The sequence below is a fragment of the Rosa chinensis genome, chromosome 3, assembly GCF_002994745.2.
Source record: "Rosa chinensis cultivar Old Blush chromosome 3, RchiOBHm-V2, whole genome shotgun sequence".
NCBI classification, from domain to species: domain Eukaryota; kingdom Viridiplantae; phylum Streptophyta; class Magnoliopsida; order Rosales; family Rosaceae; genus Rosa; species Rosa chinensis.
The window spans coordinates 4,826,933-4,851,358 of NC_037090.1; the positions used below are offsets into that span (position 1 = coordinate 4,826,933).

General features: G+C 39.1%; 7 protein-coding genes across 8 annotated transcripts; 4 read left to right on the plus strand and 3 right to left on the minus strand.

Moving 5' to 3' along the window:
• Positions 1 to 592: 592 nt before the first annotated feature.
• Positions 593 to 2,988, minus strand: LOC112193968 (eukaryotic translation initiation factor 2 subunit gamma). 2 transcript variants are annotated; one of them, XM_040516822.1, is made up of 3 exons: positions 2,917 to 2,988; positions 1,003 to 2,684; positions 593 to 763 (listed from the first exon to the last, which is right to left on the minus strand). In XM_040516822.1, the coding sequence occupies exon 2, from the start codon at positions 2,467 to 2,469 to the stop codon at positions 1,033 to 1,035; it is 1,437 nt and encodes a 478-aa protein (XP_040372756.1). In that variant the 5' UTR covers positions 2,470 to 2,684; positions 2,917 to 2,988; the 3' UTR covers positions 593 to 763; positions 1,003 to 1,032. The 2 variants fall into 2 exon arrangements, with proteins under 2 accessions (XP_040372756.1, XP_024190001.1); XM_024334233.2 differs by having other exon boundaries at positions 593 to 773.
• A 1,155-nt stretch (positions 2,989 to 4,143) lies between these two features.
• LOC112194888 (aminopeptidase P2) lies at positions 4,144 to 9,291 on the minus strand. The gene is made up of 13 exons (XM_024335140.2): positions 8,887 to 9,291; positions 8,515 to 8,640; positions 8,276 to 8,395; positions 7,586 to 7,861; positions 7,280 to 7,452; positions 6,749 to 7,003; positions 5,955 to 6,106; positions 5,579 to 5,769; positions 5,312 to 5,420; positions 5,059 to 5,213; positions 4,842 to 4,934; positions 4,496 to 4,576; positions 4,144 to 4,393 (listed from the first exon to the last, which is right to left on the minus strand). Exons 1-13 carry the CDS (start codon positions 9,196 to 9,198, stop codon positions 4,322 to 4,324), a joined length of 2,115 nt encoding a protein of 704 aa, XP_024190908.1. The 5' UTR covers positions 9,199 to 9,291; the 3' UTR covers positions 4,144 to 4,321.
• An 844-nt stretch (positions 9,292 to 10,135) lies between these two features.
• On the plus strand, positions 10,136 to 13,470 carry LOC112191357 (protein AUXIN RESPONSE 4). The gene is made up of 2 exons (XM_024330674.2): positions 10,136 to 11,509; positions 13,004 to 13,470. The coding sequence occupies exons 1-2, from the start codon at positions 10,277 to 10,279 to the stop codon at positions 13,250 to 13,252; spliced, it is 1,482 nt and encodes a 493-aa protein (XP_024186442.1). The 5' UTR covers positions 10,136 to 10,276; the 3' UTR covers positions 13,253 to 13,470.
• Positions 13,471 to 13,660: 190 nt separating this feature from the next.
• LOC112191359 (F-box protein At1g55000) lies at positions 13,661 to 14,956 on the plus strand. The gene is made up of 2 exons (XM_024330676.2): positions 13,661 to 14,144; positions 14,380 to 14,956. Exons 1-2 carry the CDS (start codon positions 13,704 to 13,706, stop codon positions 14,779 to 14,781), a joined length of 843 nt encoding a protein of 280 aa, XP_024186444.1. The 5' UTR covers positions 13,661 to 13,703; the 3' UTR covers positions 14,782 to 14,956.
• A 193-nt stretch (positions 14,957 to 15,149) lies between these two features.
• LOC112191358 (vacuole membrane protein KMS1) lies at positions 15,150 to 19,007 on the minus strand. The gene is made up of 9 exons (XM_024330675.2): positions 18,930 to 19,007; positions 18,730 to 18,797; positions 18,126 to 18,325; positions 17,849 to 17,927; positions 17,350 to 17,649; positions 16,836 to 16,993; positions 16,455 to 16,571; positions 15,866 to 16,045; positions 15,150 to 15,776 (listed from the first exon to the last, which is right to left on the minus strand). Exons 2-9 carry the CDS (start codon positions 18,779 to 18,781, stop codon positions 15,519 to 15,521), a joined length of 1,344 nt encoding a protein of 447 aa, XP_024186443.1. The 5' UTR covers positions 18,782 to 18,797; positions 18,930 to 19,007; the 3' UTR covers positions 15,150 to 15,518.
• Positions 19,008 to 21,250: 2,243 nt separating this feature from the next.
• LOC112192003 (cysteine proteinase inhibitor 1) lies at positions 21,251 to 21,942 on the plus strand. Its single transcript, XM_024331512.2, has one exon. It carries the CDS (start codon positions 21,435 to 21,437, stop codon positions 21,777 to 21,779), a length of 345 nt encoding a protein of 114 aa, XP_024187280.2. The 5' UTR covers positions 21,251 to 21,434; the 3' UTR covers positions 21,780 to 21,942.
• Positions 21,943 to 22,908: 966 nt separating this feature from the next.
• LOC112193969 (ervatamin-B) lies at positions 22,909 to 24,065 on the plus strand. The gene is made up of 2 exons (XM_024334234.1): positions 22,909 to 23,377; positions 23,473 to 24,065. The coding sequence occupies exons 1-2, from the start codon at positions 22,909 to 22,911 to the stop codon at positions 24,063 to 24,065; spliced, it is 1,062 nt and encodes a 353-aa protein (XP_024190002.1).
• Positions 24,066 to 24,426: the final 361 nt, after the last annotated feature.

Sequence of the window (24,426 nt, forward strand, 5' to 3'; positions counted from 1 at the left end):
ACTCCTCTCCATTCCACTTCCACGGTACCAAGTGTTTTCTCTTTTATTCCCATTCATGGTCCTCTCTGTTGTGTTTTTTATGCTTTGTTATTACTGTGAGTCTGTGACTCACCAACTTTACCCAGTGGTAAATCGGTTTCTGCCTCTTGAACCTCACTGATCTGCCATGAGCACCAACACTACCCAAATAGAGTCTCCAACAGAGTCAAACGATGATGATGACGACGACAACCACGTAGTGGACGCTGCGGAGTCATATATCTTACATTGGAATGAGAGGTCTAGGAAATTATTGCTCCACGAATTGGAAGGATAGGCTCCATTAAGGCTCCACAAAATGCGAGATAAAGGTTAATGAGGAGCTGCTAATTTTTCATGGCCTCACAGAGCTTCCTCATCATTGGAATTCTCCGGATCTGTTGTAGCCACATGAGGATGTTGAGCTGCTTAAGATGGACATGATGCTTCATCAGCTGGAGATAAGTGAGGGACAGAGGCAATGACAATACGAGGAGTACGTTGACGTCTTTCTTGTGTTTCAATAGCAGATCTCAGGATCTAGACAAGACTGGGAGTGGGACAGAAACGAGAAACCGAAAATCTTAATTGGTTATCATCCTCTGTAAGGAGCTATGGCCGCGGCTGGATGCAGCGGATTAGAATTTGGAGATGGGTTTTGAATCATCATGTATTTCTTATGTATGCTAAAATGAGACTTGTATATTGTAAGATGACTGCTTTGTTTTTCTTTAAGAACCTGAACCTGAAATTGTCTGCATTAACTGAGTTCATGAGTTCGGTATCATCTGTCAATATATTAGCAGCTAGCATTTCACCAATACGGTAAGCCAACAATGCGGTTCAGGTGTATGGTCTGAGGTTGCACATAAAGATGAGAATCAACACATCACTAGTAAAAAACTTGAAATTCATCATCAATTATAATCATCCTACAAATTATCACCAAACAAAACCAAATGCAAAATAAGTCTCTGCCTTGACCTTTCTATTTCTTGTTTTCTTCTTTCTGTCTTATTGATTTGTGGAGTCAGCTACTAAAGGGCAAGGTTCCACATCGAGTGTTCTCCCAGCTGTAATCTCGCCCCAAGAGATAAGATACCGGGGCTTATGCTGCTCGATTCTTTGACTGATCGCCACTTTGTCACCTATGTTCGTGCAAACTGGAGATGTGATGAGTCGCAATTTCACCATACTTTCCCTCACAGCAATAACCTTTGCTTCTGTAGCCTTGGATCCAATATTTAACGTCACAATGTCATTCTTGCTTAACTTTGATAGCCCTTTCTTCTCAGCTGATCCCTTTGTCATGTGGTAGTGCACCTCAAGTTGTTCATAGACATCAGGGAGTGAGCCAACATCACCAAGAACTTGACCCACCAATTTATCGCCGCGAGTCAAAGCAGGATCCAAGGTTGTGCCAACCCCAATCAGACCTCCTGGCACAGCAAACTGTAACTCGTTTTCCTCAGCAAACAAGGAAACTATTCTGGAATACAATGGCGTGCACCTCAAGAATTTCCCCCTCTCGTCTTTGACAACAAGACCAGGACGAACCTCCACCAATTGGTTCAGTTTCAAAACACCCCTAAGAAGGGTTCCACCAGCCACAGCACCTTTTATGTCATCACTCCCAAACCCGGGTTTGTTGACATCAAAGGAACGTATGATCCTCATATAAGGAGGCGAAGCAAAGTCCCTTTTCGGAATGGGGATGTTCTTGACAATGTACTCGTTCACTACATCGATATTATACTTCAGCTGAGCAACAATAGGCACAATTGTTGCATCTTCAGCTACCGTGCCACGAAACCACTCCTTCATCTCCTCTCGCTGCTCCATTGCCTTCTCTCGGACAAGGTCAACTTTGTTTTGAAGCACAATGTTGTGTTTAAGAGACATGATTTCAACAGCTTCCAGATGCTCCTTGGTTTGTTCTTGGGGAAACTGTTCGTCAGCAGCTACAACAAGTAACGCTCCATCCATAATGGACACACCATTAAGCATAGTAGCCATTAGTGCTTCGTGACCGGGGCAATCTACAAAGGACACATGTCTCTCCAGTCTCATCTGACTCCCACACCGTTCACAGAGAGGATTGTCTTCCTTTCCACTGCCATAAGACTTGTAGCAGTCGGGTCGGGGGCAGCTACCGCACTTGTAAATTTTGGCATTAGCATATCCTGTTTTTATAGTTATGTTGCGCTCCAGCTCCTGTTTGAAACGAACTGTCTGAACCCCCGAAATTGCTTTGACCACCGTTGACTTACCATGAGCCACGTGACCTATTGTGCCAATGTTGATCGTGGCCTGACGAGATATAACTTCCGGCGAGAGTGGATCTAACTGAGTTAGATCCAGTTTGCTCAGATCCTGAGCCACCAAACCCTTCATCTTCGACACTCTTGTGGCAAGATCTTCCTTGATGCCTTTATTCTTGTTCTTTGACATTGTTGTGACAAGGTCTTCTTTGGTATTGTCCTTCGAAATGGTTCTGACAAGTGTTGTGACGAGGTCTTGTTTGATCTTCTATGTAACGTAATGAAAGCCATGGAGAGCTACGGGTAATAAGGTTACACGGGCTTCATCTTTTCTGATCTTGTGTTCTGATTTGGTAGGATGGTTTGTGTTTTTCATTCAACGATGCTTATATAGGCAACCCAAACCTAAAAAGAATCTAACTAGAATCCCTTAATACCTTGTGCAACAAGAAAACAATCCCTTGTGCAACAAGAAAACAATCTAATTCATAAATTCTACTTGGGAATCCTATAAACGTACACGTATTTGCATGACAAGAAGACAATAAAGGATTCCTAGAAGAAAAATATATAACACAAATCACGTAATGGATGCAAATCCATCTGTTTCTCAAATACTGATTTGAATAAACCTTACTCTATTAGGAATAGGATGAAGGCTAATGAGGAGCCACCGAGTCCTGACCTCAGAGAGGTTCCTTATCATTGGGATCCGCTCGATCATGAGTTGATGTTGAGCTGCTTAAGATGGGACATGATGCTTCATCAGGTGGAGATCGATAACCAAGGCAAACCTCGGGATCTGGACAAGACCGGAATAGACAGGAGAAAGTACTAGGGCTGTCACTCGGTCGGTTCGAATCGGTTATAAGTATTACCAACTTCAAAACCAAAGCTTTCAGTTTCAAAACTGAGCTACCAATTACCAACCAAAATTTTCGGTTGTTAATTATATCTACCAAATTCGGTATTTCGGTTTTCGGTATTACCAACTTTAGAACAACTAATTCTTTATAATATAAATTAGAATGAATAAAACTAGATTTTCGAATTTTATAGTCATAAACTTTGTATTCATATACTAATTATAGCTTTCTTTTGTATATATGACATCAAGTTTTAGCAATTTTCATTAACACTAGGTTATTTAACCATCGTTGACTAGGTTACTTAAAATATATATACTATTAATGTAGTATATGTAGTAATGTTCATACTATGTTTATTTCTTAATATATATGTATGTGTATTGAAAACTGTAGTATATAATTTTAATATTTAGATAATCGGTAGATTCGGTATTTACCAAAACCAAACCAACTTTTTCGGTAATTTTCGATTTCGGTTTTATCGATCTCGGTTACCAAAAAGTCGGTTTACCAAACCTAAAACATCGGTTGGTATTCGGTCTGTTTGGTAATTACAAACCAAGTGGCAGCCCTAGGAGAAACCAAAAATCTTGATTATCCTCTGTAAGGAACTGTGGCAGCGGATCAGAATTTGAAGCTGGGATTTGAATCATCTATATATTTCTGATGTATGCTATAATGAGATCTTATTGTAAGATGACTGCTTTGCTTATATTTAAGAACCTGAGCCTGAAATTGTTTATTTATTAACTGTGAACGATTTATTTTCCAGACAGTGATTACTGATTAGTATACTAGAGATTCATTTCTTCTCCAACAGAAAAAGGGCAACCTAGCTGCAAATAACTGGAGAATTGCTATGAATACTTTAAAATTGATTAACTATAACGCATGCAAAGTTGTGCAACAAGGACACAAGGCAAACTAAAATATATCCATCAGAAGGATACAGCATGTTGAGTCAAAATTGTTTCAGACATTAAGGTGCAGTACAGTATTAAAAGAGAAATACTTTCCTTTTCACATTCACCTTGAATATTTTTGAACAATCTTATAATCATAAAGATTATCAAATATGCAGAGCAAAGTATGTACAAGGCTATACTCTTACTGTCTAATTATTGGCTAAGCGTACAAAATGGGACACTACAACAAAGAAAGGGTACAACATAATCACTGCTTGACAAGTGGTCTTGTGTTGTTCCAAAGCCATTGGCGTGCAGGACCATCGAGCAATGGTGAGACCTGTAAGACCCCTAATGTCAGTCATCATATGAAAGAAATAAATCTACGAAGAAGAACAAGCGTATTCCATGTTGCAAAAGTGGTTTATCGATTTGTACTAACCTTGTCCCAAACTTGTGAATGATAATCATTAAGCCAATCAAATTCCGCACCAGAAAGCAAAGACAAGTCTATCAATTTAGCCTGTGTAAATAAACCATTAGGAGTAGAAGCTCATAGAATCTTAGCTTTCTTTTAATAGTAAATCACTATGACTAACTTATTAGGGCCATTCTGGCTGAGCAAATTAGCAGTACAGCAATTACCACTAACGTTTATTTATGAAGCCCGGTAAGACCAACAGAGCTTTATTTATCATTTTGCCATTTAAGGCCATCCCAACTTGAAGTCCATGCTTAGTTGAGGAAAATCAAAAAGTTTTCAAACTAACAAATTAGCTTCTGCGTACCTGGATGGGAACATATGTGAGTTTTTCAAATCCCAGGTATCCAATTCCTCCAAAACGATTTGGCGTGTCAACTTCTTTCACAACAAGGAGATTCTGTATGAAAATGAACATGTGATTTACTGAGCAAGAGTGCAAGATCAAATAGCATAAGAATCTTACCATGGTGAAGCAACAAAGAGAATGAGCATCAACGTCTACATATAATTAAGTGTAGTACCTCAATCCGAATGCCGAAGGCATGGTCTTCATAATAGCCAGGTTCATTGCTAACAATCATACCACTCTGTAAGGAAGTTGTATTTCCAAATCGAAAGCTAATACTTTGAGGACCCTCATGAACATTTAATGCAGCTCCCACACCGTGCCCAGTTCCTATTACAGTGAAAGATAAAGACAAGATAACTAAGATCAACAATAATTCAGCAGCAGAAACTGTTCATAATAAGTCAACAGAAATTGGTGAAAAGTACCATGTCGGTAATCCAGTCCAATCTTCCAAAGAAAAGAACGAGCGAATGCATCTAAGACAAAACCCGGTGTGTTTTCAGGGAATACGGCCTGATCAAGAGCTATATGACCCTGTAATTGCACAGTTGATTAGATAAGTCCAAGAAACCACATCTTCTGATGCTAAAATAAATCAATGTTTAGGAAACTCAGAGCACTTCCCCCATCCCCAAAAGAAGAAAAGAAAAAAGGGGAAAAAAAAGACAGTTTCACAGGAATTTATTTGATACCTGTAAAACTCGGGTGAAGCAGTCTTTTTGACGTGGAGAAGGTTCACCAAAATGTACGGTCCTTGTTATGTCAGTTGTTCCGTCCACATACTGAGCTCCACTATCCAACAGAAAGAGTTTCCTTTCATTCACAACACTGCAACTATCTGGTTCTGGTTTATAATGTATGATAGCACCATTTGCACCAGAGCCTGGAATATCATTGGAATTGTGAGCAATGAAATTGGTAAAAAAGAGAGACAAATATGAGATTATGACTACCCACCCCCATGCCTAAAGAAAGGAAAAAAGGAGAAACAAGAAATGAGAGAGTACAAGGATAAAAGGCACAGAAAATACCACTTTGTAAAACTGAAAATAAAGAAGTGATATGTACCACTGATGGTGTCAAAGCTTGTATCTAGGAAACCAGGCTGCCTTGAACGAAATTCAAGAAGTTTTTCTGCAGCTTCTACCTCAGTTAGTTTCACATTCTTGTTGATTTGCTCTTCGATCCAAACCCAAAACTGCGCTAAAGCAGCAGCATCCCTGCACAGAACTTATCACTTGACACATATCCTTGTAAGCAATATTTGTCTTTGTAATGACAATGCAGAAAAGATCTCTCCTTATAACAGAATCAATAATATGTCATCTTCACAAAGAAACGAACCATGTATACCCGTGGGGACTGTCATGCCTAACACTTCCATTTTGAAACCTTTTTTATCACAAGAACAAAAATACTGTTGTTGACCCAAAAAAAGGGGGCGGTGGCGGGGAAAGACCTCCACACTGTCACGCTGAACCCCCATCCACACCCAAAGCGCAGAAGCAGATGGCAAAATCGATACCTGACTAGAAAATAGAATATCTGATACACAATGCATTTATACATGTTTATCTATCCCTAATTAGATATTTTCTTCCACAAAAGTCAGAACCACATAACCAAAATGAAAGCTCTTTAAGGCATTCTAGTGTGCAATTATCTGATGCTATTAATTGTGCTTCAAAATTTATATGCATGATCCAACTTAAAGCTTAATCATATAAGGTATCTGTTGTCATTGTATCTGAAGCTAAGGCTAGTCTTTAATGTTAAAAACAAAGGGAACCAAAAAATGATATTCAAAGCATAAAATTATGAAAATCAGAACAGAGTCAAGTTTGGAGGGAGGAACCAATTACCTTAAATGACAACTCCGCATCCCTTCTAACTCAGCATCATTTTTCAGTGCCTTTGCCAAAGAGACAGGGGACACCCTATACATTCCAGTGGGTCCTTCAGACCAACCATTTGAGTCATCATATTCCTTAGTCTTACTTTTTCTTTTACTTTCAAGGCTCTCGTAATATTTCTCACAAGCAGAGTTGTAGGTGTGGACAATAGCTGCATTCACAGATGACGCATCCAACCAAACTTTAGCCCCTTTTGCTGCCAGACTGAAAATATTAAAAAGTAAAGACAAAAAATAAAAGATTTCAGTCATGCACTAAGTACCCAAAAGTTGACCTTCTCTAAAAAGAAATTGAAGGTCAGGCTAGAAGCATAATTAACACAGAAAATACAACTTAGTTTGCCTGACTATTACAGCCTAGAAGTCATAATCTGGCATTGGGCTGTGACTGGCATTGAAGCTGTACATGTGATTACATGTACAAGATCACCACTTTTGTGAAAAATGTTTGCTATGCAAAAAGGGTTCAGCTCAAACTCACCTTTCTACTTCAGAAAGAATGGAGTCATATGGCCTCAATTCAATACCCGCATTCTCCAGGTGATCCAACACCTCAGTGCCTACTTTGGAAGTATCTACAAATAACTTTGCTTTGTCGATCTCCACAATCAGATAAGCATACATAACAGGTGAATGTGGAACATCACTTCCTCTCTGCAAAATAAACGACACACAATTTGGACCAATACATTAACTCTGAAGCAGGATCGTTTACAAATAACTCTGAAGTCATAATTTTGAGTTTGTTTCAAAGCATCAGTTCCAGAGTGATGTTCAGAATTATTACCAAATTCAACAGCCAGGCAACTTCATCAAGCATAGATATAACTATCGTAGATGAACCAGCTGCAACAAGTTCAGACCTCAAAGATGATAACTTTGATGCCACATCTGCACCAGCATATTTCAGTTCGTGTACTCTAATTGGTTTTTTTGGAGGCTCTGGTCTTGATTCTTTCCATATTTCATCCACAAGATTTTTATCATACAGAAAAACCAACTCATGATTCTTGTTAGCGATGCCCTGCTTCAATTCTTCTGCAGCATCGGAAGAAAACAGAAACTGATCCCTTCACAATACAAAGGAGAAGGTGGCATCACAAACAAGCCGTACAAGGAATGACATAAAAACATTAGGAAACGCAAACTTTAATAAAATGGAATCAAGCTGAATAAAATGAATCATTAGAATACCCAATAGAGCAAACAGATTAAGAAAAAGAAAATACGAAAATGAGTTCAGTCGAAGTGACTGATGCTTTTCAATATACAAAATAATAAGAGAATCAATTCATTTCCAAGGCATAAGTAATCAGTCACCTTGTGCTTCATGTAACTGATTAGAATTGAAGAGCCAGTTAAAATCCATATCCAAAAGTAACCGGTTCAAGAAGCCAAAAACAGTACAACTTAATGATACAAACATGTATAAAAGATGAGCAGAAGCACCCATTTCAAGAGAATAAGTATTGCTCACAGGGTCAATGCCAACTCTCCCACCAGGGGCCAAAACATCATTCAGCCATTCAATAGTTGTAGGTACTCCAAAATTACCAGCCCGCATGAGAATCCAACTCGAACTCAGCTGCTTTTCAGCCTAACAATAAAACACAAAGTTATCAAGAACACACCTCAATCCAAACGATGCAAAAGAAGAAACCGCTTTCTCCCAACCATGATAAACAGAGTGAAAACTAACTTTCTATCTTCACACACCTGAAGAAAATAGCGGCCATCTGTCCAAAGAGCTGCTTTATCCTTAGTGACAACAGCAGTGCCGGCACTCCCTGTGAAACCAGATATATAGGTCCTCCTCATATAACATTCAGCAATGAACTCACTCTGAAACCGAAAACGAATAAGTCCCCAATGAGCTATTAATTCACAGTCAAAAATGGCGCAAAACCGTAGAAACTAGCTGAGTTAATCCGCACTAGCACATCATAGCATACATCTCAAAGTCACAATCTTGGTAACAAAGTAAAAGCAAAGATCGCAGCTTTCGAAACAATGCCTCAAAGACTCAAACTACAGAATCAAATTGTAGAGCTAAAACCTAAAACGGATCAAAACGACGTAGTTTTTAACCTGGTGAGCATCCTGAGAGGGAATGATGTAAGCGTCGATTCCGACGCCGGGCTTGGAGAAGAGGTCGCGGAGAGCTCGGAGCTTTGAGTCGGAGTCGGAATTGGGGCGCTTGGGTCGGAGCTCCGACGAGGGCTTGGCGGAGATGCTCCGGATCGTGAAAGTGGGGGCTTTTGGGGAAATAGTGAAAAGTTTGGGGTGGGATTTGGGAGAGTGGAGAAATGGGAGGGAGAGGGAGATGAAGCGGAAGTAGGAGGTGGAGTGAGAGAAGGAAGAGGAGAGAGGACGCGTCGCATGGGATGAGAGGGAGTGCATCGTAGAGTAGCAAAACCCCAAGCAAGGAGATGTGAGCTTCAGTTTATCAGTTATCCCACAAACAAGGGAAGGAGAAGGAGCTACCGTTGAAACGAATAGACGACAACGACCAATCGTTTCCTAACTTTTGGGGAGCCATTTTCTTTTTTTTTTCACTCCATAAAAAGATTTCTTTTTTAAGAAAAAGATGCTTTTAGATCAAATTTGAAAATTTAATCCAATGGATGCAATCACCATATGCATATGTATCTTCTTAGGTACATTAAGGGGAGAAATTTTGGGTCAATATTGTAGCATATGATTTGCATAATTTAAGGAAGTGAGTTTGAAAATAGTTATTAAATAAAGAAAATACGATACTTTAAAAGTGGTGACAATCTTCATGTTTTTCATTTAATACAAAATTTATAAGTTCAGCACTTAGCGAATTACAAATGTAATATTAATCCTCTTTTGTTGAGCAAAGTTACCCGTCTCCATTTTTTGAATCTATTTATCGATATAATTACCAAGCATATCATTAAAATAAAATTATAATAAGCAAGTTTTCCCCTTTCATATATTGTCAGTCGGACCTCATTGTAGATACCAAGTAAAATAAGCAACAATGAAGTTTGGATGGTAAAAAAAAAAAAGAAACATAAGAGTGGTTAATTTTTTTGTTAAAGAAATTGTGATAAAATGTGCTACCACTTCGAGTCGGGACCTGATTTGAATAAAGCTCTCTCTATAAGATGTTTTTCACAAGCAGATGATCGAACGTTGGACTTCTTTTAGTATTTACGTCACGTTAGCCCAACTTGCAAGTCTAACGAGATTTCCGCTAGACCAAATCCTTTAGGTTAGAGTGGTTAAATTAAAATAGTGAAAGTAAAATTGTATGAAACAAAAAGAAATGATGCAAAAAAAAAGTGGATTATTGAAATCTAGCTTCCATAAACGACCTGACGTTAGTGAATATTCCTTAACATCCCCACTTCCACTTTACTCGCTTTTCATTTTCACTTTTCGGGCTTTTCCTCTCAAGAGATCGATCTTCCTTCCAATTCAAACCTCCTGAAGCTCCAACCTTTCAGCAATGGTGATCATCACAGAGGAAGAAGACAACCAAAAACGAGACCCCAAACCCTCATCAAGCACCAAACCAACCCACCGTTCAAAACAATCAAAACCCACTCCGTCGTCTCCGTCTCCGACTCCGACTCCGCCACCATCAAAACCACCCCAAGAGGTTCAAAGCCCGTTCGCTTTCTGGTTCTACTTCACAATCACAGTCTCCATCATAACCTTCTTCTTCATCTCCTTCTCCTCTCTCTCCCCGCAAGACCCAAAGTCTTGGTTTTTAAGCTTACCCACATCGCTGCGTCAATTCTACTCCAAGGGTCGCACTATAAAGGTCCAGACCCACCCGGACCAATCCGCCTTTGAAGTTTTCACAGCTGAGAAAGGCGTTACAGAATCGGAGAAGGTTATAATTGTTCATGGGTTGGGTCTGAGTTCGTATTCTTTTCGCAAAGTAATTGAAGCCCTAGGTTCCAGAGGGGTTCATGTGGTGGCGTTCGATTTGCCCGGAAATGGGTTTTCGGATAAATCAACGGTGGAGATTGGGGAGAACCCAGGTGGGCTTCTTGGGAGGTTTTCGTTTGTTGTGAGTGAAATTCAAGAAAAGGGTTTGTTTTGGGCTTTTGATGAGATTGTGGCAACTGGGCAGGTGCCCTTTGAGGAGATAGAGGCTAGGGCATCGAAGCGAAAAGTTGTGAAGCCCATTGAGTTGGGCCCTGAGGAGGTTGGGAAGGTGTTGGGGCAAGTGATTGAGACAATGGGGTTGGCTCCTGTGCATTTGGTTTTGCATGATTCGGCTTTGGGGATGGTTTCGAATTGGGTTTTGGAGAATGTGCAGTCTGTGAGGAGTGTGACACTGATTGATACTGGGGCTAAATCGGCAGGGGCTTTGCCTTTGTGGGTTTTGGAAGTGCCATTGGTTAGGGAGTTAGTGTTGGGGTTTTCGTATGCTCATGCATTGTTGATTAAGATGAGTTGCTCGAGCGGGGTTGGTAGTGTGGATTTGAATGCGCATAGAGTTCTTTTGAAGGGGAGGGATGGAACGAAGGCGATTGTTGGAATGGGGAAGAAGTTGAATCGTAGCTTTGATATTGCAGAATGGGGTGGTTCGGATGGACTGAAAGGAGTGCCAATGCAATTGCTTTGGTCTGAACATTGGTCTAAGGAATGGAGTGAAGAGGGGCGCCGAATTGCGAATGCACTTCCAAAGGCGAACTTTGTCACCCATTCTGGTGGACGGTGGCCTCAGGTGAAATTCAATACCTTTACACACTACTGCTTGTTTTTCCTGTATATTATATGTTAATACCATTTAGAGTAAATTTGGCTGGGTTTCAGTTTCCTTAAATTACGTTTCAAAACAGTAAATGTCTGTTTCAAATCAGTAAATGTTAGAGGGTATAATATTTATTAACCAAATAAACTTGTTTCTAATGAACACTTGATAATGTTAAATACAGATTTGTAACTTCAAAATTGACACACACAGGGTAGCACCTATAGTATTTGTACAAGTGTCCCTCCCTGTAGAGTTATAAGCCTATAATTGTTAGGAATAGCAGGCTAACACTTGGGTTGCTGGTCGTGATTTAAAATCAGAATATTATAGTCCTTGCAACAAAATGTAGAAGTTGCTAAGTGGATTGTAATAGAATTTAGAATTTACTTGCCAATTGTGTGGTCTAAGTAATCTGGTGCTTGGTTTATGGTCTTTGTGGATAATACTGCTATAATGAAATTGAAGTTTACTACTAAATGGCTACAGTGGAGCTTCGTTTTTTTAGTCTAAGACAGTTGCAGAACAAGATTATGATATTGCTTGCCATTAAGGCTTTTGGCAGAGTTTGACGTGCCTTAGTTTCTGTGTTGTTTTAATGTATACTGCAAACTATTGAGACTTGAGGTATCATGAAATAATTCTCAGCCCTTTGGGAAAAAAGTACAAACTGTAAAAGTGATGAAGTCTGCATGGTCCAATTCAGCTGAGAGTTGGGTACCATTTTGACAAGTAGTGCTCATTGTGGTTTATATTTGTCCGAACTCATTTTCCTTAGTCATAGTGGTGAGAATTTCCATGGATTACTAACAGGGACTGTTCCACAATTTTTGTCCAAAAGATACGGATTGTATATAAAGGTTGCTATAATTACTAAGTGCAAAGTTGTGGCCGATCTTGTATTCTGATGGGTTAAAAATGTTTTCTGGAAAGGACTGATTTTATGTATCTCTTTTTAGATTGGAGCTTTTGCATGTGTGTTGAGTTCTTTATACAATTTGATACAAGCAAACCTGCTTTTGGTTATGGTGTAATTTTGTTGGCTTTACAATGTATATTCTCTTCTTGCATGAATGTGGCTATGTCTGCAACATAAGCTATTAATTATGAGGTGCAAAATTACTGCTTCTATTGGTGGTCGGGCAGTGACAACACAATATATGTACAGAGGTTGTCCAAAATTGGCTCCTATTACAGTTCAGATGAGACAGAATGCATTATAACATTGTCTGATATATGTACTGATCTTTGAAGTGAAAGAATGTTTACGTAAGGTCTAGTTGGATCCATAATGTGTTTGGTTAACAATTTAACATTCATGTGTTATTCTAGCCATAATGTGTTCTAGTCAGACATTTCAAATGGTTTTTCTAATAGTCGGACACCATGACGAGTACCCCGATAAACTACTCTACTTTTTTACTGTGGATGGTCTGCTAAGTTGTTTTCCTTTGTTGGTTGATATAGGAGGATGCAGCCGATGAAGTAGCTGGACACATTGCTAATTTTGTAACCTCATTACCTGCTACTGTCAGAAAGGTCGCCGAAGAGCCGATCCCTGAGCATATTCAGACGTTGCTTGATGAGGCCGAACAGACTGGTCATGGGCATCTTCATGGTCATGCTGGGCATGAAGAGCATAGTCATGGACATGTTCATGGGGCTGGAGCTGGTTATCCTGATCCGTACGGCCTTGGTCATGGCCACGGATGGTGAACGTCCAAAACTCTTGTTCAATTTTTTCCCGAGTTATCAGTGGAGCTAGAAATTAGATTTTGGCCACTGTATAATCTATTTTACTGCCATGGATGCTAGGAAATTCGTATCTATTGTACAAGATGCCTTGAACAGCGAGTTTGTTGTGCTGAATCTTTGAAGCTTGAGATGTTGTATTTTTATTTCCAAGTAAAGAAAGGAAGCTGATTCATATAGAAGTTTTTGAGTCTTTCTGGTCACAACTGTAATAACCTAACCAAACGGGGTCCAAAATGGAAATTTCCCTTAAACCATAGCCGCGCAATTTAGTTAGTTGGCTGTTGACTCCCGCGTAGCCCAACAGTCAACCACGCAAAACGACGTCGTACCTTACCTTCAAAGGCTAACAAAACCAATGGCCCTTAAAAACCGGCTTCCATTTCCACCGTCCGCTCTCGGCTTTTAAACGACGATGGGTTGTTGGGGCGACGAAGAAAACGACGACGAAATCCTCAACCCTCTCAGCCCCACCTCCACCTCCTCCACCACCACCACCACCCAAACCCTAGACGACTCGTCATCCTCCTCCTCCGGCGGCTACACCACCATACCCCCGATGAACTCTCACTTCTCGGCCCTGGCCTGCCGTGACACCCTCCGCCTCATCTTCGAGAAGCTTCCGATCCCCGACCTCGCTCGCTCCAGCTGCGTCTGCCGCGCCTGGAACTCCGTCGCCTCCGATCAAGAGATCGTCGCCAACGCCTTCAAATCGCCGTGGAAGCTCAAGGACGTCGTCGGAAAACCCGCCTCCGGAAGCTTCTGGAGAGATAACAGCCTCGGGAAATTCGCCATCTCACACCGAATTGCCCGCGGCGATAGCGTCGCTAGCCTCGCCGTCAAGTATTCCGTTCAGGTAACGGTCACGGTGTCTTTTGGTTGCCTGAAATTTTCCGAAGATGCAAAAATTAGAGGTCTAAAATGTCGATTATATCCTCGAAATTTTCAATTTTGCACTGTTGTTATATCCAGTACATTGCAGTTGGTTTAGCCAAAGATTTCATATAATGTACATTGATATTGAAATTTTGTCGACACATCAGTAGCTGTTTTGGAAATGTTTTGGTCATTGATGATGTGTATTTGATCAGGTGATGGACATAAAGCGCTTGAACAACATGATGAGCGAGCATGGAATCTACTCGAGGGAGAGGTTGTTGATTCCGATAAGCGATCCTGAAATGCTTGTGGGAGCTACCTGCTATGTCGAAGTGGATCCCTGTGCCAAGAGAGAAGTTGCGGTGTTGTATTTGGATGATGGTCCTGACCAGAAATCAATGAGCTCTTGCTCTTTGTCGCAGAAGAGTGCCGACAGCAGTGGCTTGAATTCTGAACTAGGTAAGAAGAGGGTTCTTGAGTCTCTGAGGAGAAGCATGCACGTTGATGATGCCACTGCTCTGTACTACTTGTCCATTGCTGATGGGGATCCGAGAGCTGCATTGTCTCAGTTCTCGCAGGACCTTAGGTGGGAGACTCATTCGGCCTTTGCTTAAAGCATTGCAAGCCAGTCTTTCCAATTGTGTCAATGTTTCAAGATTACTACTTTATATCAATGAATCAGTGTCTGTGTTCTATAAAATCGTGTAAATCTCTACCTAAGCTGTTACTTGGGATTGTGCATCCCCATTGTTAAATATTAAGTTATCAATTTGTGTTCGGAAAGATAAACTTGATTGATTGTTTGCTTGGATTCATGGAATTGTGGAAACGACATCAATCTTATTGTCGGAAACAGCACAGTGCATCCAGCAAGTGCTTTCTCATTCCTTATCAAAAGCACTTCTGGCAAGTCTGCTGTTCTCCAAGACTAGGAAAAATGAAACAAGAAATGCCAAAAGGGGATTGCAGGATGGTAACAACATTTTCCGAGTAAGATTGCATCTAATGTATAAATGAATGTCTAGAATGGATATTATTCCATTGCATATCCCAGGATGGGCAAATGTAAGATACAAGGGCCAAGAATCGATATAATTTAAAAGTGATAGCATCCCCTAAAAGACATGTAGATACTTCTACAATACCACCTCCTGTTTCATTGCAGGTGCGTTTTATGTACAAAATGAAACAGAGAAGCAGATGTTGAGCTTTGGTGGATATAATCATAGCAGAGATAAAAACTTTCTGCCACTACAATCCAAAGCTATGAATATTAGGAAGAAAAGATAATTGGATCTGAACGACCTTCAGAATAATTCAATCAGTTGCTTTTCCGAGTTCTGATGCCTGTTCATTGTTCGTCAGCCAGTTGCTTTGCAGTCAACTCCTTTTTCTGCTCTTCCTTGAGAACGTTTTGTGCAGTTGTTGACACAACCTTGCCGAGATCTGATGCCTGTACATTGTTCGTCAATGCAGTCAACTCCTTTTCATGTTCTTCCTTGAGAACGGTTTGTGCAGTTGCCGACACAATCTTGATGAAAAAGTTGATGAGCATGAGCCACACAACAGTATTCCAAATTGCACCAATAGAGAAGTTCCACTTTTTCACCTGAAAGCAGAAAATGGAGAAGAGTATAAGGACAAGCATGGTTACTTGGGAGGTATAACTCAAGGAAGGGCACAAACCAAAAACACTACCTCGCTGTTTGAGATAACTGAAGGAGAGCCATCCATATACTTCTCTTTCAAAATATGTAGTTTGGCAATCAGTTTGGGCGCAATCAAACCAAATCCAGGGAAAATGCTGAGCAACCGAATCAATTTATTTTCTACCAAGTCAAGAAGTTGATTGTTGCAAACTGAGATGAGGAAAATGGTCTGCAAGTACAGGGAAACATAACTTCCTTAAGTTATGTAAACTCATGAACCATCAATACAAGGAATCTTTACTATGTAAACTGAAAACCTGTAAGTATGTCCTACCAAGACGAAGTAAATTTAAGAACTTGCACGACAAGCATTGTTTAAACATCTAATAGTCTGGATCAAGGATCCAATCAGTGACACACTGCTCATTTTAGAAACAGTGCTAGAGTCTGCATCATGCATGACACAAAATCCCTCACTAGTCACAGTACCACTGCTGGCATGATGTTATGAAAACATTATATCTAGCACCACATAATTAAACATAGCAACTGTAGTGCATAAAAGCAACCATGACTATTCAACGAGCAGATAGTAATAAGTTCTCAAATTTAGGAAAATATCTTACAAGTTAACATACCTGTATGTGAGTCTTGATAAATGCCTTTCCAATCACTGTTGAGATAAAGAATGTCCAAAATGGAATGCCAAATTGTCCACACATTATACCAGCAAGGTCAAATAGAGGGTTGGGTACCTGAAATGATAACTGATAAGAACTAGAAGGATTGAAAATATTGAAGAAAAAGTAATAAAAATATATACCGCAATGCAAAATGGAGTTAGAAAGAGCAAATATTAACAGAAATTTGTAAAATCATGAGTATGATTAAGCTAACTTTGAAACAGCTTTTAAAGGGAAAAAAAAAAGTATATAAAATATATCTCCATAAACATGTTTTGGGAAATGACATAACACATATTATAAAAGTTTTCCTATAAGAGCAAGAAGAAACCTTACCGAAGCAAGAACTAATATCGTTAAAAAGTTCAGATACTGTGAATGTGAAAGAAGCCATAGTTTGATCCGGTTCACGTGATTAGCTACAACTCCACCATCTTCAGTTGAAGAAGAATCCAATTCTTTCATTACTTCCAATTCACTCCCTGCTATACGAGCTGGAAAACTTCATAGGTTAGGATAATGCAGATCGACAGAAATGTATTGAGGTGTTGAAGAGCCAAAATGATAAAAGACTCGCTAAAATATATTTACAACAACTGTAATAACTAGTGACTTGTTCAACCAAGATTAATCACTCCTTCCGTAAGTGCAATTTTTTATAATTATATATATACTTGAGAAGCGAAGATGAAGATAAGAGTTCAAAAGAAAAAGAAAAAATTGACTGGGTGAAGCTTTTCAACAGGCTGTTCCCGTCTAGAAAGAAACTGTTTGCTAAATAATACATATCTTAATGGCAATACACTTGGTGACCGTAAGTACTTATTTTGTTTGTTTGTTTGGTAGTTACCAGCTCTTGATATGAAAAATGGAGGAAGCTCTCCCAGTGCAGTTCCAATTCCCCACAGAATAGCCTCTAACTGAACCTGAGGCAGTATGCTGCTAAGTGGGAGCCTTGAACCTTGCTGGGATGAAAATAGTGGGGGACCATATTCAGAGCAGTTTCTATCCATCCATGAAGGACCCGTTTTCAATTGAACGGTATCATATGGGGCAATTTTTAAGTCAACTCTGCCACACTGCACGGCTTTCATGGTAAACAGAGCTATATGAGGGCCCAAATACAGTACAAATGTGTGTAAACCAGATCCTGCATAATGATGAAAAAGATTCAGTGTTTGTTACAGAATCGAATTTTTCACAAAAAAAAAGTATTTGGGGAAAGAAACTAGTGTGCCTGAATTATTCCTAATGGACTTATACACATACAATTTTGCTCAATCACTGTGATAATAAGTTTATGGCATAGAATACAAAAGCAGGTAATGTTGAACATAACTCATACTTACCGAGACCAATTGATGATGCGACACCAAGAGCCAGCCACCAGAGTCCAAATTGCAGATAACGGAAAAGCTCCTGCATGTGCTGAACAGAGATTGAATTATTAAATGACTAACATATAGTCCGGAAATGCATACAAACCATCCACATCCAATAATGGTACAGAGTCCTACAATCCAATAGAACAACATTCTTATCTAATAAGTGATCTATAATAAATACCTATCTAACAATCTAAAAGCAAATGTTGAAAAAGAGAAATGTATGCTTCAAAGTTAATACCTTTTCATGTGGTCCGCCAATTGTCATAGTAGCAATTCCTAGACCTCCCGCTAGCATAATAAACAGCACAAACGAACCACCAGTTGCCATAAATTGCCGAAAATACCGACCAATTGCTACAGTGAAATACTTTAATGTCTTTACCGGCCTCGTCGTAAGTGTTAAATTTTCGAGCTCCCGGTGATGCCTCACACGCAGTCCTGGGCAATCAAAAAAATTAGAATTCAAAACCAATGCACCATAAAACGGCTCTATATACAACATTATTTGGCTGCATTTAAGGCCTCATATCCAGCAAAGTCCTATTTCAATTACACAAATCCAACCTAATAAATAAAGTTCGCTTTTTTTAAAGGAAAAAAAAAATCAACGACTTTGACACCTTTTGATTACATTATTACCTCCTCCTTTTCATATTAAGCTCAACTGAGGAAAGTTCCTGATGGTTTCATATATGAAAATCAAATAAAAAAGTGATTGAATATTCATTTGACTTGTTTCAGCAAAAATTCAAACACAGGCATAAACAATCGGATTGCATATTAAAATCAAACGAATGAGAAAGCGATCGAATAAGACTGCATGAAATACAATATGAACTCACCGGAGACGGGCGAATCCATGGGATTTGAAGAGGGCGAATCAGGGAGATCCATTGCGAAAAACCTAACGCTGTAGTTATATATGAAATAGTCTATGTATGCTTCGGAATTAGGATTCAGAGAGAGAGAGAGAGAGAGAGAGAGAGAGGAAGACGAAGAAGAAGAACGTAAATGAAGATTGTGCAGGGAATCGGGGCGGTACCGTTAAACTGAAGGAGAAACGCTTTGCGCGCAAAACGTGAAGAAAAGGTTAAAAGAAAAAGAAAATAGAATAATGGGTGGTTGAAAAGTATAAGACTTTAACTAATGATTCGGTGCAGTGGAGACCACAAGCAATCGCTTTCATTGAATTGGGTCACCCCAACTCAGGAAAAAAAAAAAAAAGACAAGTCCATTAGCTGAATACGATACTGGGCCGTACTAGTTTCGGTATAGGCCCGATATTCACAACGTATGTTTTTACTTGTTGAGATGAGAAAGCGAACAACAAGGGGGCACAGTAAGACCACTTAGGGAAAAAAAAAATTTCAAAAAGGCATAATTAACCAATTAAATTAAAGGTTAAGACGCATCGTTGGTGTTCGATTGTGGGTAGGATAGAGATCTGCAAACTAGTTTGACGATGTTTGGCCTTTGAGTTTTTAGTAGAGTCTAAATGAGCTTTCATCTTCTAAAGTTGGTAACGCAACATCATACTAGGAGCTAACAAAATTAATGTGAGACTGGATATAAACATTTTGTCCATTAAGTTCTTCATTTTCTAAGTCACTCCAAGCAAACTTAGTTTGAACATTATGTCGTGAAGACCCTGTTGGAGTTGGACTTGTTGCCGGATTCAACATGTTGTTCAACAATAATCACATTCGAGCTCTCAATTTATATGCCAGGTTGAGCATCATTCAAAACAAAATTTGTACTAATCTCATCTCTTTAAGAGCTCTGCTGAAATAACTTGAAAAGAATTGGATAAAAGAACTGGAAAGACACGTTATTCACATTGTTCACAGTATTTAATTATTGAAGAATGGAATGGGAGAGAGGCTTGAAATTGAAAAAATCAATAATTAAACATATTATCAAACAGTTTAGTAAAAGACTGAAAGAGAAAGATTATTGTCGTCAATGGCCCGGCACCCTTGTGGCGGCTGGCGCTCCACCACAATTGGCAACTACATCATTGGTGGCACCGTAATTAATCTACTACGTCTTCTGTAAATTCGGTACTTTAAACACAATGTTCACATACCCAAAAATGTAATCCTCTCCCATAAAGTCATGCTTTGCAAATATATGCTACAAAGGTGTGTGCCCTAAGCTTCATGGAAAAATTTGGTTTCCATGGCAACATCAACATGCATGTATTTGCAAAGCATGGCCTTATTGCAGTGGATACCCGAGGATGCAAACATCGTTGCTCTTCCGATTATGTGTATATTGTTCCTTGCCACCTCCTGAACGTACTACTCATCATCATCCCAGCTTCGACATAACCATGCATGGCAGTTACATGGCCTCTGGGTACCTATCCTCAACTCTTTTTTTGGAACTTGGAAGTAAAAGAAATTATAAATTGGGGGTGTGAGCTCGATGCCTTTCTCCATGATCTTCTGAAATGAGTCGAGCTTGACAATGTCTACTCTTTGCTTGCAAATTTATAGTCCCTCATCACTGGACCCTTCATGCACAATAGTGTGAGATATCATCACCTTCTGATAAAGATCAATCGGTTATATATGGCCGGATCATCAGTTCCACCTGAGCCTTATTGAACTACCTCATTTAATTAGCACCATTCAATGCCATGTCTTGGTTTGCACAACGTTTCAATCTCTTCACAGACGTACCTCTATCTAGTCTCCCTAGAGTGCACCACATACATCACGTCTGCTCGATCATCTTGTATATACAATTATATATTAGTTATGTTGAATGTCTACTCCAATTCATAACCTTTTTCATATATACATGTATATATAATTGTATATATGCCAGTCACATAATTGTTTTGCTGTTATTAATATTTCTCTTGTTTCAATTTTCTACGTATACTCTTGCTATTTCTCGATTAGCTTCAACAAAAAATGTGTATTCTTCATTTTTTAGATTCTAATTAATTAAGGTGGTATGGAAGGATTCCTTTCACTAGCCTCCCAATTACACGCCACAGAATTAGTTGCTTCAGTTGATAATGACTACTTTGCACATATGATAGAAAATATTTAAATCATTAACCACACCGAAAATGATATGGTAGCAAATTAAGGGGAATCCTCTTTTACTAATTTTGCATACCATTGTCATTTTTGTCCATAATTGTAGTAGCTCATGAGCCAATTTTCAGCACAAATTAAGAGGTAATGATTAAACCTGCTTTAGTTCAACTTGATTCAGTCGTGTAAATATATCAGCTTAGCTTCATCATACAATGGTTGATAAGTACACGTGGTGTACCTTTATATAATACTATCTCGGGCTCTCTGCATTAGGGTTTTTGAAGAGAAGCTAAGATAGTGTAGAGATTAACCTTCCCTAAACTACCCCCTCAACTTTCCGCCCAAACTCATAAAAGTACAGTGCCACTACCGTAATAAGTACCAAATCCAGGTGCTTTGTCAAAGAACCTCTATTACCACCTCGATATAAATAATTTTCACCACCATCTCTCTCCCTAAAACTTCATCCAAAGATTCAACGGCGGTCGATCACCATGCGTCTCCTCCTCCTCGCAATCATGGCCGTCCTCTTCTCTCTCTCTGCCGCCGCCCCAGACAGCCCTGTGCTCGGTGGTTGGAAGCCCATCAAGAACATCAACGACCCCCACGTGAAGGAGATCGCGGAGTTCGCAGTGTCGGAGTACAACAAGAAATCTAAGAACAAGTTGGTGTTCCAGAGCGTCGTCAAAGGTGAGACTCAGGTGGTCGCCGGCGAAAACTTCAGGCTCATCATTGCTGTCAAGGATAAATCATCGGCTGTGAAATATGAGGTTGTTGTGTGGGAGAGGCTTTGGTTGAACAGTAAGATATTGACCTCCTTCAAACAAGTCAAGGAGTAATTTATATGTCGATTTCTGTTGCTTATCTGCCTTCATTAATTTCGCTGTAATAAAGATCGAATGGAGAATTTAGCGCTTGTTATTAATTCTGATGGTGTTTCTAGATATTTCGTAATGTAACGTGTAAGTTTGATATATGCTCGATCAGGCTCATTTTTCTTCACTGTTTGGAAATTTTGTGAGTCTCCTCGTAATTAATTTAACATTTTAAATCCTGAAATAAATCCCTCTCACAAAAAAAAAAACGAAATAAATTTCAGGTAAGGAAACCACTAAATTAAATTGTAACACATATAACATAAACAAAAAATTACAGGTACAATTAATAGTGGTTGACCATAAAAATTACTGGTACATTTAATAGTGCTACTTTTTTTTTTTTTTTTTTTTTTGAGAAAATTTAATAGTGGTACGTTGACATTAAATTACTTGTAAAGCCCTCAATTTTGCAATGGCTTTTCAAAAGAACCTGTAATGGCTTTACCACAAAATTGAGGGCATTATCATTGAAAAAAAAAAAGAAATAAATTACAGGTAAGGAAACCACTAAATTAAATTGTAACACATACAACATAAACAAAAAATTACAGGTACAATTAATAGTGGTTGACCACAAAAATTACTGGTACATTTAATAGTGGTACGTTTTTTTTTTTTTTTGAGAAAATTTAATAGTGGTACGTTGACATTAAATTACCTGTAAACCCTCAATTTTGCAATGGCTTTTCAAAAGAACCTGTAACAGTGTAATGGCTTTCCCACTATGTAATCGTTTTTTTTTCAATGGTACGTTGACCACAAAAATTAGAGGTACATTTAATAGTATTACATGTACATTTCTGAAAAGCCCTGTGATTCTTCACTATATATAACATAAAAGAAAATTACCAAATATTAATTAGAATTAAACCCACCAAATGAATCACTATTTTTCATAATTGTGATACTTTAAGAATGTCAAATCTTAAACCTGCCAAAATTAAATTCCGGTACATCTATCATAGTATGTGAGACATGTTCACATTTTATATAAACTGATGATATCATGCTCTCTCCTTCACAGCTTGCTAAATCAAAGTCATTTAGTATCAGAGAGCCCTCATTGTTATATACTGGGTGTATTACTGCAATGGCTTTTCAAAATAACCTTGTTATAGTTGCCATTTTATCTATCATCTTGGGGGCAATGGCACAACCCCCAGCCACGTCCAACGATGAATTTGATCCCTCTACATTTTTTAAAACATTTGAGCAATGGATGGCACAGTTCGGACGCACTTACATTGACAATGGAGAGAAAGAAAGGCGTCTCACCATGTTCGCGAAGAACATGCTATTTGTAAATAACTTCAACAGCCAACGGAATAAGACTTACAAGTTAAGAGTCAACTTGTTTTCTGATATGTCCAATGAAGAATTTCTCGGACTTTACACTGGATTTCAAGCTCCCAATGTCACCTTAAACTCAAGCTCATTCCGAGGACAACGTAATATGAAATCTTTTAGGTACCAAGACCTGTCTGAAACTGATGTTCCAACTAGAATTGACTGGAGGGAACAAGGTGCCGTTACCCCCGTCAAGGAACAAGGACAATGCAGTAAGAACCACCATATCTCAAACCTTGATCAATTCCTTGTATATTAATGACTTTCTTCCACGTAAATTTATCAAATTCTCTGTACACATATGCAGGTTCTTGTTGGGCATTTTCAGCAGTGGCAGCAATTGAGGGCATTACCAAAATCAAAAGTAACCAATTGATTTCACTGTCCGAGCAACAACTTGTGGACTGTAACAGAGATCAAATTAACAAGGGCTGCGGTGGTGGTAATATGGAAGATGCCTTTAAATACATAAATGACAACGGAGGAATCACTAGTGAAGAAAACTACCAATACAAGGGTGCAGAAGAGACATGTGACACTACTAAGACGACTGAATATGCTGCCAAGATAAACGGTTATGAAATGGTTCCTCCCAACAGCGAAAATGATCTACTAAAGGCCGTGGCCAAGCAACCAGTCTCAGTCGCCCTTGATGCCGATGGAGCTGAATTTAGGGCATACGCAAGTGGGGTATTTTCTGGTAATTGCGGGACAAAACTAACCCATGCTGTTACAATCGTTGGGTACGGAACGACTGAAGAAGGCACCAACTATTGGTTAGTGAAGAATTCATGGGGCGAAACCTGGGGTGAAAAGGGCTACATGAGAATTCTTCGAAATGCTGGTCCTCCAGGAGGTTTGTGTGGCATTGCTATGTACCCTTCTTATCCAACTGCATAAGCTATGGCACCCGCTCCCTCATCGCTGTAGTTAGTAAACATAACCTTGCAGATCGAATACGTAAGTTCAGATGCTAGGAACTAGTCACTAGTGATGATCAGGCTATGAAATTTTTTCCTTTTCTTTTTTTGTTTTGTTTGTTTTGTTTTTTATTGCATCTTTCCTATCAAATTTAGAAAATAATTATTGTTTCAAAAGAAGTGTGTAACAGTGAAACAAGAGGCCTGAGAACATTACTGAAACAAGTATTCCAATACTAACCATTTGGTCTAGTACTTATTGATCGACAATGTATAATTAGTATTCTTTTAATCACTTAAAAATGAAATTGAAATCCTCTGATCAAAGACATAATTGTATA

Bases quoted from the DNA above. Each gene is read 5' to 3' on its own strand.
- LOC112191358 (XM_024330675.2), bottom strand. From the start codon at position 18,781: ATGGATCTCCCTGATTCGCCCTCTTCAAATCCCATGGATTCGCCCGTC. The intron at 17,650-17,848 runs GTAAGTATGAGT...ATCATTATGCAG, and splicing joins CGCATCATCAATTGGTCTCG to GATCTGGTTTACACACATTT. The intron at 16,572-16,835 runs GTAAGGTTTCTT...TTATCATTTCAG, and splicing joins CGATATTAGTTCTTGCTTCG to GTACCCAACCCTCTATTTGA.
- LOC112194888 (XM_024335140.2), bottom strand. From the start codon at position 9,198: ATGCACTCCCTCTCATCCCATGCGACGCGTCCTCTCTCCTCTTCCTTC. The intron at 8,641-8,886 runs GTTAAAAACTAC...TTTCGGTTTCAG, and splicing joins CCTCTCAGGATGCTCACCAG to AGTGAGTTCATTGCTGAATG. The intron at 5,214-5,311 runs GTACTTTTCACC...TCACTGTAATAG, and splicing joins TGGACTGGATTACCGACATG to GAACTGGGCACGGTGTGGGA.
- LOC112191359 (XM_024330676.2), top strand. From the start codon at position 13,704: ATGGGTTGTTGGGGCGACGAAGAAAACGACGACGAAATCCTCAACCCT. The intron at 14,145-14,379 runs GTAACGGTCACG...GTATTTGATCAG, and splicing joins CCGTCAAGTATTCCGTTCAG to GTGATGGACATAAAGCGCTT.
- LOC112193968 (XM_040516822.1), bottom strand. From the start codon at position 2,469: ATGTCAAAGAACAAGAATAAAGGCATCAAGGAAGATCTTGCCACAAGA.
- LOC112192003 (XM_024331512.2), top strand. From the start codon at position 21,435: ATGCGTCTCCTCCTCCTCGCAATCATGGCCGTCCTCTTCTCTCTCTCT.
- LOC112193969 (XM_024334234.1), top strand. From the start codon at position 22,909: ATGGCTTTTCAAAATAACCTTGTTATAGTTGCCATTTTATCTATCATC. The intron at 23,378-23,472 runs GTAAGAACCACC...ACACATATGCAG, and splicing joins CAAGGAACAAGGACAATGCA to GTTCTTGTTGGGCATTTTCA.
- LOC112191357 (XM_024330674.2), top strand. From the start codon at position 10,277: ATGGTGATCATCACAGAGGAAGAAGACAACCAAAAACGAGACCCCAAA. The intron at 11,510-13,003 runs GTGAAATTCAAT...TGGTTGATATAG, and splicing joins CTGGTGGACGGTGGCCTCAG to GAGGATGCAGCCGATGAAGT.